General features: G+C 35.4%; 1 protein-coding gene across 2 annotated transcripts in view; it reads right to left on the minus strand.

Annotated features, from left to right (window-relative positions):
* TUSC3 (tumor suppressor candidate 3) overlaps nucleotides 1-15,768 on the minus strand; it is a 267,954-nt gene that overhangs the window by 97,163 nt on the left and 155,023 nt on the right. For both annotated transcript variants that reach the window (XM_044911838.1, XM_044911834.1), the window contains exons 3-5: nucleotides 13,080-13,197; nucleotides 7,632-7,772; nucleotides 5,559-5,699 (exon numbers count right to left, since the gene is read on the minus strand). In XM_044911838.1, coding sequence (XP_044767773.1) covers nucleotides 5,559-5,699; nucleotides 7,632-7,772; nucleotides 13,080-13,197 — 400 coding nt within the window. The remainder of the gene's footprint in view (nucleotides 1-5,558; nucleotides 5,700-7,631; nucleotides 7,773-13,079; nucleotides 13,198-15,768) is intronic.

The following is a 15,768-nucleotide window of genomic DNA, read 5'->3' on the forward strand; positions in this document are numbered from 1 at the left end:
TAATACTTCCTAGATGCTCAACTGAGGCAAAGTGACAAAATGACCCCCCCCCCCAGCCCCACCTGCCAAAAAAATAAAACCCTAAGCCCTCTGGCAGCAGAAAACAATTAAGAAGGCATTAAGAAGTCCTTACCTATCAATAATTACTTTAAATGTAAATGGATTAAATTATCCATTCAAAAGATATAGAGTAGATAAATGGATAAAAAAAGAAGACCCAACTATATGGTGCCCCTGAGACACTCCTTTCATCTTCAAGCAGAAAAATACTTTCAAAGGGAAGATATGGAAAAAGATATTCCACAGAAATGGAAACCAAGAGAACAGGGTAGCTATACACTCATCAGAAAAAAATAGAGTTGAAGTAAAAAATGGTCACAAGAGATAAATAGGGTCATTATATAATGAAAAATGAAAAATATAATAGTTGTAAATATATATGACCATATCACAGAACCTAAACATATTAAGCCAACACTAACATATCTGAAGGTAGAAAAAAAACAGCAGTACAGTAATCAGGGACTCCAATACCCCAATTTCAACAACAGCCTGATAAAGACACTAGAAGAAAACTACAAATAAACATCCTTGATGAATACAAATGCAAAAATTCTCCACAAAATTCAACAGTACATTAAAAGATTATACACCATGATTAAGAGGGATTTATTCCGTGTATGCAAGGAGGGTTCAATAAAGATAAGGCATGGGATATACTACATTAATAGGATGAAAGATGAAAATCAACCATATGATCATCTCTATAGATATAAAAAGTATTTCACAAAATTCAACATCCTTCCATGAGAAAAACTCTCAATAAATTGGATATAGAAGAAATATAGCTCAACATAATAAAAGTCCTATTTGATGATCCCACAGCTAACATCATTCTAAATAATGATAGGCTGGAAGGTCTCTAAGATCAGAAACAACACAAGGGTGCCCACTATCATCATTCCTGTTCAGCATCATAGTGCAAGTCCTAGCCAGACCAAATGGGCAAGAAAAAGAAATTATTATTATTATTATCCAAATCAGAAAGGGAAAAGTAAAATTGTAGATGATATGATCTTATATACAGAAATTCCTAGACTCCACCAAAAACCTATTAGAATTAATAACCAATTGCAATAAAGTTTCAGTATATAGAAATCAGTCATGTTGCTAGAGTCTAACAACAAAACATCTGAAAAAAAAATTTTTTTTAAAGTCCCATTTACAATAGCATCAAAAACAATAAAATTCTTAGGAATAAATTTAACCAGGGAGGTAAAAGATATTCAAGAAAGAAAGGAAACAAATGGAAAAATATCCTGTGTTCACAGAGCAGAAGAATTTATATTGTTAATAAGTCCATACTACCTAAATTCAATGCAATCACTATCAAAATTCCAATGACATTTTGCACATAGAAAAAAAAATCCTAAAATTTGTATGGAACCATAAAAAGATGCCAAATAGCCAACACAGTACCTAGAAAGAACAAACCTGGAAACACGAAATTCCCTGAATTCAAAGTATGTTACAAAGTAATCAAAACAGAATGGTACTGTCAGAAATAGACCAATGCAATAGAATTGCAAGCCCAGAAATAAACTCACACAAGTACCACCATCAAGTATTTGACACCACATCTGTATCGTTGGGGTAAATACAAGCACCCCAAAGATACAGATGTAGTGAAAAGAAGGGCCATATGCACCCCAATGTTCATAGCAGCAATGTCCACAATAGCCAAACTGTGGAAGGAGCCAAGATGCCCTTCAACAGACAAATGGATAAAGAAGATGTGATGGAGTATTAGCCATCAGAAAGGATGAATACCCAGCATCTGCATCGACATGGGTGGAACTGGAGGGGATTATGCTAAGTGAAATAAGTCAAACGGAAAAAGACAATTATCATATGGTTTCACTCATATGTGGAACATAAGGAACAGTGTGAAGGACCACAGGGGAAGGGAGGGAAAACTGAATGGGAAGAAATCAGAGAGGGACACAAACCATGAGAGACTCTAGACTCTGGAAAAAAAAACTGAGGGTTACAGAAGGGAGGGGGTGTGGAAATGCGGTAACTGGTGATGGGTATTAAGGAGGGCATGTATGGTGATGAGCACTGGGTGTTATACACAACTAATGAATGGCTGAACACTACATCAAAAACTAATGATGTACTACTATATGCTGGCTAACTGAACATAAAATAAATAAATAAATAAATACATACATACATACATACCAAAATGGCAGGAAAACAAAACAAATATTTGACAAGGGAGTAAAGAACACTCTAGGAGGAAAGCATAGTCTCTTCAATAAAAAGTCCTGAGAAAAGTGGATCTTCACATGCCAGAGAATGAAAATGGACACCTATCTTATGCCAATCACAAAAATTAATTCGAAATGGATTAAAGGATTATACCTAAGACCCAAAACTATAAAACTCTTAGAAGTAAACATATGAAAAAAGCTCATTGACATTGGTCTTGGCAATATTTTGAATATGACACCAAAAGCAAAAGTAAAAAGGGGACTATATCACACTATAAAGCTTTTGCAAAGCAGTGGTAATCATCAACAAAATGAAAAGGCAACTTAGAGAATAGGAGAAAATAATATGCAACTCATATGTTGGAGAAGGAGTCCAAATGTATAAGAAACTCACACAACTCAAGAAAAAATATCCAATTAAAAAGTAGGCACAAAACCTGTATGGGCATTTTTCCAAAGAAGACCTAAAAATGGCCAACAGGTACATGAAAAGATGCTCAAAAATCACTAATCATCAAGGAAATGGAAATCAAAATCACAATGAAGTAACACCTAATACCTATTAGAATGGTTACTATCAAAAAGATAAGAGGTAACAAGTGTTGGCAAGGATGTAGAAAAAGGAATACTTATGCACTGTTGGTGGGAAGGTAAAAGGTACAGCCACTACAGAAAACAGTATGGAGGTTCCTTAAAAAATTAAAAATACAACTACCATATGATCCAGCAATCCCACTTCTGGGTATGTATCTGAAAGCAATCATATTCTATCTTAAAGAGAGATCTGAACCCCCATATTCACTGCATTATTATTCACAATAGTCAAGATATAGAAACCACTTAAGTGCTCACTGACAGATGAATATGGATATATATATCACATTTCAGCCATAAAAAACAAAATCATGCATTTGCAACAACATGGATGGACCTGGATAGCATAATGCCAAGTAAAATAAGTTAGAGAAAGGCTAATACTTTATGATCTCCCTTATATGTAGAATCTAAAAAAAGGGAGAATAGAATGGTGATTTCAGGGGGCTGTAAGGTGGGGAAAACGGAGATGTTGGTCAAAGGGTACAAATTTCCAGTTATAGAGTTAATCTTAAACATTCTCACCATGCAACACACACACACAGAGGTAATTTATATGAGGTGATAAATGTATTAACTAACTTTATTATGGTAATCATTTTGCAATATATACAGGTATCAAATCATTACATTGGGGCGCCTGGGTGGCTCAGTTGGTTAAGCGACTGCCTTCGGCTCAGGTCATGATCCTGGAGTCCCGGGATCGAGTCCCGCATCGGGCTCCCTGCTCGGCGGGGAGTCTGCTTCTCCCTCTGACCCTCCCCCCTCTCATGCTCTCTGTCTCTCACTCTCTCTCTCTCAAATAAATAAATAAAATCTTTAAAAAAAAAAAATCATTGCATTGTATACCCTTAACTTTCACACAATGTTATATGTCAATTATTCCTCAGTAAAGCTGGGGTGGGGGGCGGGGAGTCCTTTCCTTACAGATAGCAAAGAAACAAACAAAAAGCCTACTGTTTCTAGATTTATACATTGTTTTACTCAGCAGTGTGGGGTCTCAATGCAGCAATTCTCCAAAAGGGTATTTCTTATTTGTTCTACAGGATTAACCAGGCCACCTTCCCCTTTCTTTCAATTGTACACCCTTATTTTACAACATTGATATCCTGGTCTCCACAGAAGACCCCACAAGGGCCTATCATATCCTTCAAGCTCTTAAGCTCTATGCAATGTCTCAAATTGAGGAGAGATCAGAATGGCTATTCAACAGCCAGCAGTGGAAGACTATAACTTCTTTCTCTATTTATCCCCAGGGTGCAGAACATGGATTTTTGCCTACAAGTACCACAATCAAAACCAATCAATTACCAACCATAAAAGGGAGGCTTCTAAGTTCAATATTTTAACAGGGTGCTGTCACTTTGCCTTGGGTGACTCACAGGATATATGTCAGTATACAGAATAGAAACATTTATTGGACCACAAGAACATCCAAGCCAAAAGATGTGGGTTCACTACCATGGAATTTTTTTTTTTTTTTAAAGATTTTATTTATTTATTTGAGAGAGAGAGAATGAGAGACACAGAGCACGAGAGGGAAGAGGGTCAGAGGGAGAAGCAGACCCCCCGCCGAGCAGGGAGCCCGATGTGGGACTCAATCCCGGGACTCCAGGATCATGACCTGAGCCGAAGGCAGTCGCTTAACCAACTGAGCCACCCAGGCGCCCACTACCATGGAATTTGCATGTGCTTTTTTGCCCTTTGTCTATGCTCTTTAGTCAAGCATCACTTCAAATCTTTTGCCTATTTTCTGAATTAGTACACAGTAAAATTGACTTTTTATTCTTTTGGTGTACAGTTCTATAAATTTTGACATGTTGAGGAAGGTTCCCCTTTAAGAGTTTGGCTCCTATAGTTTCCACTACCAACTGCTTTCTACTGTTCTGCCACAGGATTGCCTGAGGAATTGGGGTACAAGAAAATAGAAAAAAACACAAGAATCTCTTCTACTCTCCTTGAGCCAGAACTAGAGGTATCTCCTAGATATCTGTCTAATCCAAATTGCCCAAACTCAAATCAAGGATATAGAGATGTAGAAGGTTGGTAATTTTTTATCTACTAATTAAATGTCATCTTGAATGCTGGTATTCTTACCTGATCCACCTGATCTTTACTTTTTAGAAACACCAAATACCTGAGGAGCTTTGCATTCACTCCAGGTTTATAGTTCTGTTAGCAGGAGAGAGAGGCTAGTATGTATATATGCCATCTTACCTATAAACAGATTGACTGTTATTTAAAACCATGATTTCTATCTTGTGGGTAGCAATAATTCTTCACATATTCTAGATCTATGCCCCATACACATATATTTTCCAAATATTTTCTCTGAGTCTATGGATTCTTTTGAAGAGCAAATATTTTAATCTTGATTAAGTCCAATTTATTATTTTTTCTCCCATGGTTTATGCTTTTTGTGTTATAAAGATCTGGTATTCTTCTGGAAGATTTATAATTTTAGTTTTACATATGGAACCATAATCCATTTTGAGTAATTTTTATATGTGGTGTGAGTTAAGGGTTGTGGTTCATTATTTACATGAGGATATTTGACTGTTCCAGCACAATTTGTTGAAGACTATTCTTTTCTCACTGAATACTCTGACACTTGTTGAAAATCAACAACCATACAACTTATACTATTTACAAAGAAATAAGGAGAAAAAGTATAGTGTAATAACATACCAGAGATACCATGGCCCAACCAGTCTTGTTATAGATGAATTCCAAGTTGTTCCTTCTTAAATAGAGCAAACCGCCAACAAGTGACACTAACAGGGCCAAAGCAATGGTGCCAGAATAGTTGGGTGGTCTGAAGACTCGAATCTGCAAACAGGCAGTGAAAATTTTAAGAGTTGAATAAAGTAAAAGTGTTTTTCTCTTGACCATATCCCAGTCCTTCCAATTTTCAACTCCAAAACTTTAAAAAGGTGCCACCCTACTTTTCATTTGTGGAACTAACACTCCTTTTACCCTTTACAAATCAGAAACAAATGGCTTCCAACATCATGGCTTTGTAAAAAGACCTGCTTTAGGTGAACAGTTACTATACATACACATTACTTATATTTAACCCAGAACTGCTGTGTTTCACCTATGAAACGTGGGATCATCTAGTACAGGGGGAGGAAATAGGGGTGTAATATATTTATTATTCCAAATTGGGACATTTTAACATCTTTAACATTTTTTAACATCTTTATTGACATATAATACACCATACAATTCACCTGGTGTACAATTCAATGGTTTTTCTATTCATAGGGTTATCAAGTAACTTAAAGTGTAGGTATGATCAATAGATTAGAATCATTTCTGATGAAAATTCAGTAACCCTTATAAAGAATTAATAGTACTTTTTCAATATTACCCTTAGTATCTTGTATGAACTGAATGATACTGTTGCAGAACTGAATATTTGCCAAAAGATTAAAAAAAAAAAAAAAAGATGACAAGAGTTAACAATGATGAGAGACACCCATCTTGACTAAGAATGTGTTTATACCTTATGGTAAAATTACATATTCTAGAATAAATGTACTTTAAAATTACTGGTTATAATTGTTCACTATAGAAAACTCTGGTAGATGAAGTTAAAGCAGCCTTAAGCCCTCCACATAGACATTAATCACCATCAAGATTTCGGTTTATTTCCTCAATAAACTGTCTACATTATCTACACTCATATTTATGCTTTAAAACAAAATTCTAGATAATACTATAAATACTACTTTTCTAACCTATACCTTGAGCTTCCTTCTATGTCAAATATACTTGTAGACCATTGTTGTCCATGCTACAGTACATGTAAGTAGTCTCCTATTTTTAGACATTTCAATTATTTCCAATTGTTTTCCATTATAATGAATGTTACTTAAAAAATATTTCTATGGCTAAGTATTTGAATCATCCCTAATATATCCTTAGGTTAAACTTCTAGAAGTAGAATTGTTAAAGTTCAATTACATAAAATAAAGACATTACACACACACAGAATTAGTTATTCCATAGTCCAAAGAACAGTATACATATTTTCTCAGGTGGTTCATGAAAAGTATTATATCATTTGTATTTGTCCAAAAGCTAAATAAAAATTACACATCTTTTTTACTGTTATGTTAATCACCATACATTACATCCTTAGTTTTTGATGTAGTGTTCCATGATTCATTGTTTGCGTATAACACCCAGTGCTCCATGCAGTACGTGCCCTCCTTAATACCCACCACCAGGCTAACCCATCCCCCCTTCCCCTCCCCTTTAGAGCCCTCAGTTTGTTTCTCAGAGTCCATAGTCTCTCATGGTTCGTCTCCCCCTCTGATTCCCCCCCTTCATTTTTCCCTTCCAACTATCTTCCTTTTTTTTTTTAACACATAATGTATTATTTGTTTCAGAGGTACAGGTCTGTGATTCAACAGTCTTACACAATTCACAGTGCTCACCATAGCACATACCCTAGAATTTCTTTACTAATACCTTTGAACAATATTCCATATATATTTTAGCCTCTGAAATTACTTTGTGCCCAACTCGTGTACTTTTTAATGGTTCTTAAAATATCAGTGTACCATTATTCTAAAAACCATTTAAATTCACCTAACTCAGTCAAAATTCAGCTTACGGCTATCACACGGTTTTCTCTAAGCAAGGAAAAATGTTCTACAGAGTTAATTTTAAGAATCCTGTGGCCTTACTACAGTGTTATAACAAACCAAACTAATTAGTCTATTATTAAAACTGTGAGGAATAAAAACATACATGAACATCCGTTCTGTCAGCAATCCACTTTGCGAGTTGTTCAGCTGCAAATCCAATTCTTTGAAGGTCAAAAGTATCAGCTCTTTTGGGTCTGCCTTTTGGAGGAAAATGCATGAACGTAGGAGCAGAATTCATGTTGAGCTGTAAAACATAAGATAAAAAATACAAAATACAGTATCCCAGCAATCTTTATATCTCATTAATCTAATATTTTATGGTTTTTCCTGCATGAATTTTAAAAAGATAGCATACATTATGAAAATCCAAGTGGCTTTCCAGAGTTTAATTATTGTGCTTATTCATTGTAATATGCTATTGACTGAAAAAGAACTTGTGAATTTGGATAGGTTCTCAGAACCTTCACATATAACATTACAATTTCACTTAAGCAGTTATTAAAGAAAAAGTACTGGCACTTGTTGAAAAAAATGCATAAAAGCATTAATGTCAAATTATTAAATTCTCTATTAAAAATTTGAAGACTTTTTAAAAATGATGATTATATCAGAAACCAACATTTTTGTTCTAAATAACCTGAATTCACCAGACTACGGGAGAAATCCACAATGATAATCTTTTTCTGTTCAATTTCTCTATTAATTCAAGTGTCTTAAAATGATTATATGTCACAGTTATTTTCTATAGGCAATTCCATTTGAAAAGTGCATTGAATAGAAGACTACTTTTAATATAAATGGTGCTTATTAAGAATATAATACCTAAAACAAATGTTAGGTTAATTTGCATTGAGTAGCAAACTACAAAAATTATATAAATTCTCACTGCTCAGGAATATGAAAAATGTCTCAAATAAAGGCCAATAGATTTTTGGCCTTGACTTGCAAAATAGTTCAGCATTTCCCAATACTGAGAATGAAAAGCGAAATCAAAGCAAAAATTGTCATTGCAGCTGACATCAAAGTAAAGATGCAGCAGTGCCAACAGTGGGCTTGCGTGTTATGGACATTAGTTAAGGCTGGTTAAAGAGAACAAAACACACAGTCACCAGTTGCTTTCTTCTTGGTGCTTTTTCCCATGCTAGACTTTGTTCGTGTGTGTTTCCATGGTGGATGCATGAGAGATAATTAGAGCCAACACGTAAATAACATACTACAAGTAAAAACTCTCTGCGTTGGAACAATCAAAAAATTCCTACTAAGGTTTAAGATCTAAAAATCTTAGAGTTTAAAAAAAATCATGCAATTCAAAGCTTTCATCGTCATTAAAATGTACAAATTCCCCAAGGCTACACAAAGCAGGGTACAACACAGATCTTATTGCCAGTCCAGACCTGCTTCTAACACACCACAATCATTAACTGGTTGGTCTGTCATCATTCACTTAGCCTCAACCATTACATGGGAATCATATATAATTGAAGTTACTTTCCCAACAAGTCCCAAGTAAGTCAGGAATTACCAAGTTTTAACATTCATATTACTATTATCTTCAGACAGCACAATGTTTTAAAATGGCAGTTTAGAAAGAGCACTGCAACAAAATGTGGTTCAATAGTGAGTGAGAAAAGAAACCTAGCATTAAAAATCTTTTAGTTCTCAATAATGCAAAATATGTACTTCCCTGTTTTTGTACATTATAATTCCACATAAAAGCCACTAACTGCTACTTTTATGCATTTTAAAATAACTCTTATTGCTAAGCCAGGGGCTAGGTTTTAGAAAAGACAAAGCAGTTCTATATTCAGAATTCTGCTGAATCAAAATTAACCTGAGGAAATTTTTCAACTAAAAACAATCTTGATGTCAACTTTCATATCTATGTCAAACTTTAAAAAAAAACAACAAATTATGTCTAAAGCATACAAAAGAATTCAATGATTCTATCCAACAATATATCTATATGGTTATATCCTGGCAGCCTGTACAGTCAGTACTCAGCATACAGTTTGAATTAGTTGCTCACATTTTAAAGATAGGAAAATTTCATATAAAAATTCATATTTGGGTTTCTCCTTGAAAAAAACAGCTCTAGCTACATGTGGCCTGCATCTGCTAAACACAGCTAGAACAAGCTGTATCCCTCTGAGGTCAAGTTCGTCTGCTCCAGTTTGCTGTAGTCCTCATCCACACCATACTGTTTCCTCAACAACGAGATCAACAGTCAGTTCCATACTGTTTTGCTGATTTTATTTCTTACAGTAGTTAGGAAAAAAATGAAATAGTATTTCCACTAAAGATTTATTTTATATAAAAAGACCCAGAAAAACTTTGTTTTATGAAAAAAGGAGAGAACATATGTAATTATGCAAGTAAAGAACTAATGTGTTTAATATATTAAGAATGTACATAAATAAAGATACCATAATGCAACTAAACTAATCCAATCTGCTTTCTTCATTTAGTTTACAAACCTGGCCAGGATAGATATTTGGGCTTGAAGCCTCTGCTCTAGCAGTCATATTGGACCTGGACAACTATTTCCTAATATGGCAGAGAGGATTCAAGTGTATAATGAATAGCAAATAGCACTTCACCTGATGATCTCTAAGGTCAATTCTCCTGAGAGTCCATGGAGACCTATAAATTACATGAAATAATATTTGGTTCTTATAGTACTATAATTTCCCTTTGTAAGGTTATGTGAAATTACAGATGGTCCCTGACTTAAGATGGTTCAACTTGTAATTTTTTAACCTTACAATGGTGCCAAAGTGACATTCAGTAGAAACTGTACTTCACATTTTGAATTTGGATCTTTTTGTGGGGTAGTGATACGCAATACAGTACTCTCTCATGATGCTGACCAAGCACAGTGAGCCACAGCTCTCGGTCAACCATGCGATCATGAGGGTGAACAACTGATACACTGAACCGTTCTGTTTTTCACTTTCACTACCATAGTCAATGAATCACAATGATATTCAATACTTTAATATGAAACAGGCTTTGCGTTAGATGATTCTGTCCAACTGTAGACTAATTTAAGTGTTCTGAGGACACTGAAGGTAGGGTAGGCTAAACTGATATCCAATAGTTACGTGTATTAAATGCATTTTTGACTTACAATATTTTCGACTTACAATGGCTTTATCAGGACATAACCCCAATGTAAGTCAAGGAAGATCTGTACATACACACACACACACACACACGTGTGTGTGTTATTATTATATTATTACTATCAGCTCCCTGATCTGTAAGCTCTTTATGGGGAAGAGCTATGTATGTGTTTCTCACCAATCCATTGCTCCTACAGAGTAGACAGTCAATAAGATTTGCTGAATAGGTGAACAGAAAGAAACATCCCAAAAGGCAAAATAAATTTATAGGGGAATAAGTAAGTGAGGAATACTAACAGGAAAGACCAAGAATAAAGGGTACTGAAGGCAAAAAAGGAAATTTCTTATTCAGCTAGAAACTGGCATTCAAATAATCAATCGGGAAGCAAATAAGAAAAAATACTTACTAATGGCCCATTTATAATTAGTGAGCTAGATTCTTTACAGAACTAAATGCTTTTCCATGACCTCATAAAGTATAATGCCAAAGAATGTCACATGTGAGAAAAATAAAATAGACCAAACTGATCAATGCCATGTACTACAATAAATTTTACATTTGAAAGGCACTGATCACGTAGTGACAAATACAAAAAATATTAGTAGCTGCAAGGTAACAGCATGACTAAGAACTAGAGCTCTGGGGACAGACTACCGAGCTCAAACTCTAGCCCTATATTACACTAACTTCGTAAACTTAGAAAAGCAACCTCTCTATACTTTAATTTACTTATATGTAAAATAAAGATCACATTATTTTCCTCATTGGATCGTTGTGAAACTAAATAAAAGAATATACATTAAGCACTTCGAAGAGTACTTGGACCATGAGCACTTAATGTTAGCAATGATGATGACACAAGCATGACAAAACTGATGACAACTAGCATCCTTATGCTGCAATTCGTTATCTTGCTCTACAGAGAAGACTGTGTAAATGAGAATGTGTTAGTCTGCTCAGGTTACTGTAACAGAATACCATGGACTGGGTGGCTTAAAAAACAGAAATTTGTTCTCACTGATATGAGGAATTCTTAATCTCAGGAAACAAACTGAGGGTTGCTGGAGTGGTGGGGAGTGGGAGGGATGGGCTGGCTGGGTGATAGACATTGGAGAGGGTATGTGTTATGGTGAGCGCTGTGAATTGTGCAAGACTGATGAATCACAGACCTGTACCCTGAAACAAATAATATATTATATGTTAAAAAGAAGGAGAAGAAGAAGATAGCAGGAAGAGAAAAATGAAGGGGGGGAAATTGGAGGGGGAGACGAACCATGAGAGACTATGGACTCTGAGAAACAAACTGAGGGTTCTAAAGGGGAGGGGGGTGGGGGGATGGGTTAGCCTGGTGATGGGTATTAAAGAGGGCACGTACTGCATGGAGCACTGGGTGTTATATGCAAACAATGAATCATGGAACACTACATCAAAAACTAATGATGTAATGTATGGTGATTAACATAACATAATAAAAAAAAATAGAAATTTGTTGTCTCACAGTTCTGGAAACTGGAAGTCCAAGATCAAGATGCCAGTAGAACTGGTCTCTGATGAGACCTGGTTTGCTGATTTGCAGACGGTCGTCTTCTTGCAGTGTCCTTACGTGGCCTTTTCTCTGTGCACATACTCTCCCGGTATCTGCTGCTTCTTATAAGGACACCAGTCTATTGGATTAGGGTCCCATTCTACAATCTCATTTAACCTTAATGATCTCCTTATAGGCCCTTGCTCCAAATACAGTTACTTCTAGGTTATGGCTTCAACATACGAGTTTGGGAGGCACACAATTCAGTCCATAAGAGAGAATACTTTTAAATAAATATTTATTACTTTACATGTAAAATTCTATCTGTTACATTGGAAAAAGTGAGGGTTAAGTAAAAATTACATTGAATTTATATAAAATTTCATAAATTTGTATAAAATATCACCTAAACCCAATACAGTTAAATGTCAAAATAAGGATAATGCATGTAAACTACCACTACACCCTTGAAAAAATATATTTCCTCAGGGCACCTGGGTGGCTCAGTCATTAAGCGTCTGCCTTCGGCTCAGGTCATGATCCCAGGGTCCTGGGATCGAGCCCCGCATCGGGCTCCCTGCTCGGCGGGAAGCCTGCTTCTCCCTCTCCCACTCCCCCTGCTTGTGTTCCCTCTCTCGCTGTCTCTCACTGTCAAATAAATAAAATCTTTAAAAAATATGTTTCCTCTATAATGGAAAAGTTAAAATGTGTTTAGCATACTAATAGCAAAAACTGTGCAATGATAAAGATAACATTGGCTAAAATTATTTTAATCACATCACAGAATTTATTATAGCTACTTATTGTCTTTATTAACTTATTCAATGAATTGTATTTTTATTTGACCAACAAAACCGTATCCACCATAATCAACTCTATTAAGTACATTAGCAAAAATAATACCTGTTGAAAAACATCTGTCCCCTCATCATAGTCCACCATACTGAAGAAGAGTTTGTTGCAAAAGGCAGATGAGTAGCGCCAGGAGTTAGCCAGTATTTGATATTCTTCATTAGCTTGCCTGATAAGGAGAATGGGGCAGAGTAAAAACATATCAGTACTCAGGCATTAACAAAGCTGTTAATAAAACAGGTTTCTAACACCAGGGTTGGCTAATTTCTGCACAGACTGCAAGCACTGATTTTATATTTTTACATGACTGTAACAAAATAGGAAAAATATTCAATCACATGTGAAAATTATTTAAGATTCATATTTTGTTGTTCATACAGCTTTACAGCACCTCAGCCACATGGATTCATTTGCGTTGCTATGACTGCTATTGCACTATATACGGGCAGAGCTGAACCGCTGTAACGGAAAGCGTGTGGGCCAGACAGTGTGTGGCATGGCACTTTAAATAATCGGCAATTCTTATTCTAGGGTTTGTGGCATCCCCCCCTTCAGATGATTTTTAGTAAAGGACATAAAGCAATTTTTAAGAATATGGGCAATTCAGTTTAACAGAGAACAAAAATCATAGGCATTTTTTTACATTGTAAACGCAGTTATACTGCATCTTTATATATTCCATTTATCTAAAAGTGCATTTACATTCAAAATTACTAATTAGTAAAAGTAAGTAAAAATTCCCCTGGTAGTTAAACCAAATGCCACAAACAAGCCCTCTTCTATGAACATTACCCACTCCTATTTTGAATTAATTTCTATTGGACATTTTGTTGATTTTCCAAATAATAAAGCTTTATTTAAGTGTAGGGTTGGAGTAGAAACAGAGATATGGCATTGCTAGAAGGATATAAGTACAGTCATAGAAACAAGAAGCAACAAGTGATCATTAAAACATGTTTTTATAAAGTGTGTTACCTCCACATAATTGAGAAAGGAGTCTATCTCCTCCCTCTCCCAAAATGGAAGAGATAAAAATGTATAATCTCATAATAACACAAAGACTTGGAGCAGTCAGCAGCAGATAAGAGATTTCAAGAAATACCTGGAAAACAGAAAGCTAGTGGAAAAGTTTTGATGGAGGAAGGTACAATCACAAAAGGAGATTGCACTGCAGGAAAGAGTTAGGAAAAATGCTGGATTAAGAAGCAGCGGAGTCTGGAGATAAGAAATGGAACTCAGAGATCATAATTAAATTTCTTTATATGGGATAGAAGACCCAAACTCCTGCCCCACTCCCAACCAGTTCCTATGTGAGTCTTTCTATACCTAAGTGACTGGACTATTAAAAAAAAAAAAAAAATCACCTTATGTGACCGAGAAAAACCCAACATGATTAAAAAAAAAAAAAAAAAACCCAAACAAAACAGACTCCAGAAGAAACATAATTCAAAGAAGTACAAAAACATTAAAAAGAAACTTTAATATACTCAGAAAAAGTCAGAGGAATTTGTCAAGAACTGTGCAGGGTATGAGATTTTATCTTATATACAAGCTAACAAGCTACCCTGTTACTGTTTCATGGAGGCTGGCAGAAAAGATGAGACTGCTGGGTCAGAGACAGCGGACTTTATTACTTCATGTTCATTCACATCAGTTCCCCCTGCCCCCAAGTCTCACGGGTGACACAAAGGGTCCTTCGTGAATGCCAGCACACACAGTTAACTGTGTTAAAGGAGAACACCGAGGTTGAGGCACTTACTGTTTTTATAATAAGTGAGAAGAAGCCTGTGCTTTGTTCAGTGGGAGACATTGTTTCATTCCTTAAGGCTTCTCACTGCACACACACCCCTGAGAAACTGCCCAGGTAAAGAGCAATCAGGCCTCTGCCTTCTTGGCATAACCAGTCAGAACATGCAGAGATGCTCAGGGCCCATGACAGCCTGCTTCTTCCAATAGTATTCACACACACACACACACACACACACACACACACAAACCCCAATATCATAGAAAAAAGGAACAAAGAAAGTAAAAGAGAAAAAAAAAAAAGTAAAAGAGAGCACTTAAAATTTAAAATATGATTGTTCAAATTAAATACCAGTATTAGAAGATAGTGTTAAATAAAAATCACAGAATAAAAAAGACACAGGTGGACTATACTGGAAAAAAAGAGGGAGAAAGGGACCTAGAGATATAATCCCAAAATTCCAACTTTCAGAGGAGACCCAGAAATACAAGAGAGAGAGAAGGGAGGAAATATTTCTGGAGACAGAATTAAAGGAGACTAAGTCTTCAAATTAAAATTATTTCCCAGGTTATAAGTAAGAAAAACAAGAAAAGACCAACACCAGACATACTGTGATATTCCAGATTACAGACAAAAAGGTCAGAGAAAAAAATATGTCACAATGACAAATGATGAGATTGGGATTGGACTAATAATTATCAACACTAGATATTGGCAGATAATTGAACAATTCCTTCAGAGTTTTGAGAGCATGTTATTTTCAATGTAGAATTCTGTATCAAGCCAAACAATTAAGTTTGAAATAAACATATTCTCAGAAATGTAAGGAATGTGAAATTACCTTAGGATATAACTGAAAGAAAGGTAATATGAATGAAAAAATGAGAAAACTTGAGAGTATGATAGAAACGCTGTAAGAAAGGGAAAAGGGCAACTAGGTAGGCAGGGTAGAAGATGTTTAAGAAAACTGTGATCCACCTAAGAAGCTATAAA

This window comes from Neomonachus schauinslandi, chromosome 2 (genome assembly GCF_002201575.2).
Source record: "Neomonachus schauinslandi chromosome 2, ASM220157v2, whole genome shotgun sequence".
In the NCBI taxonomy this organism is placed as follows: Eukaryota; Metazoa; Chordata; class Mammalia; order Carnivora; family Phocidae; genus Neomonachus; species Neomonachus schauinslandi.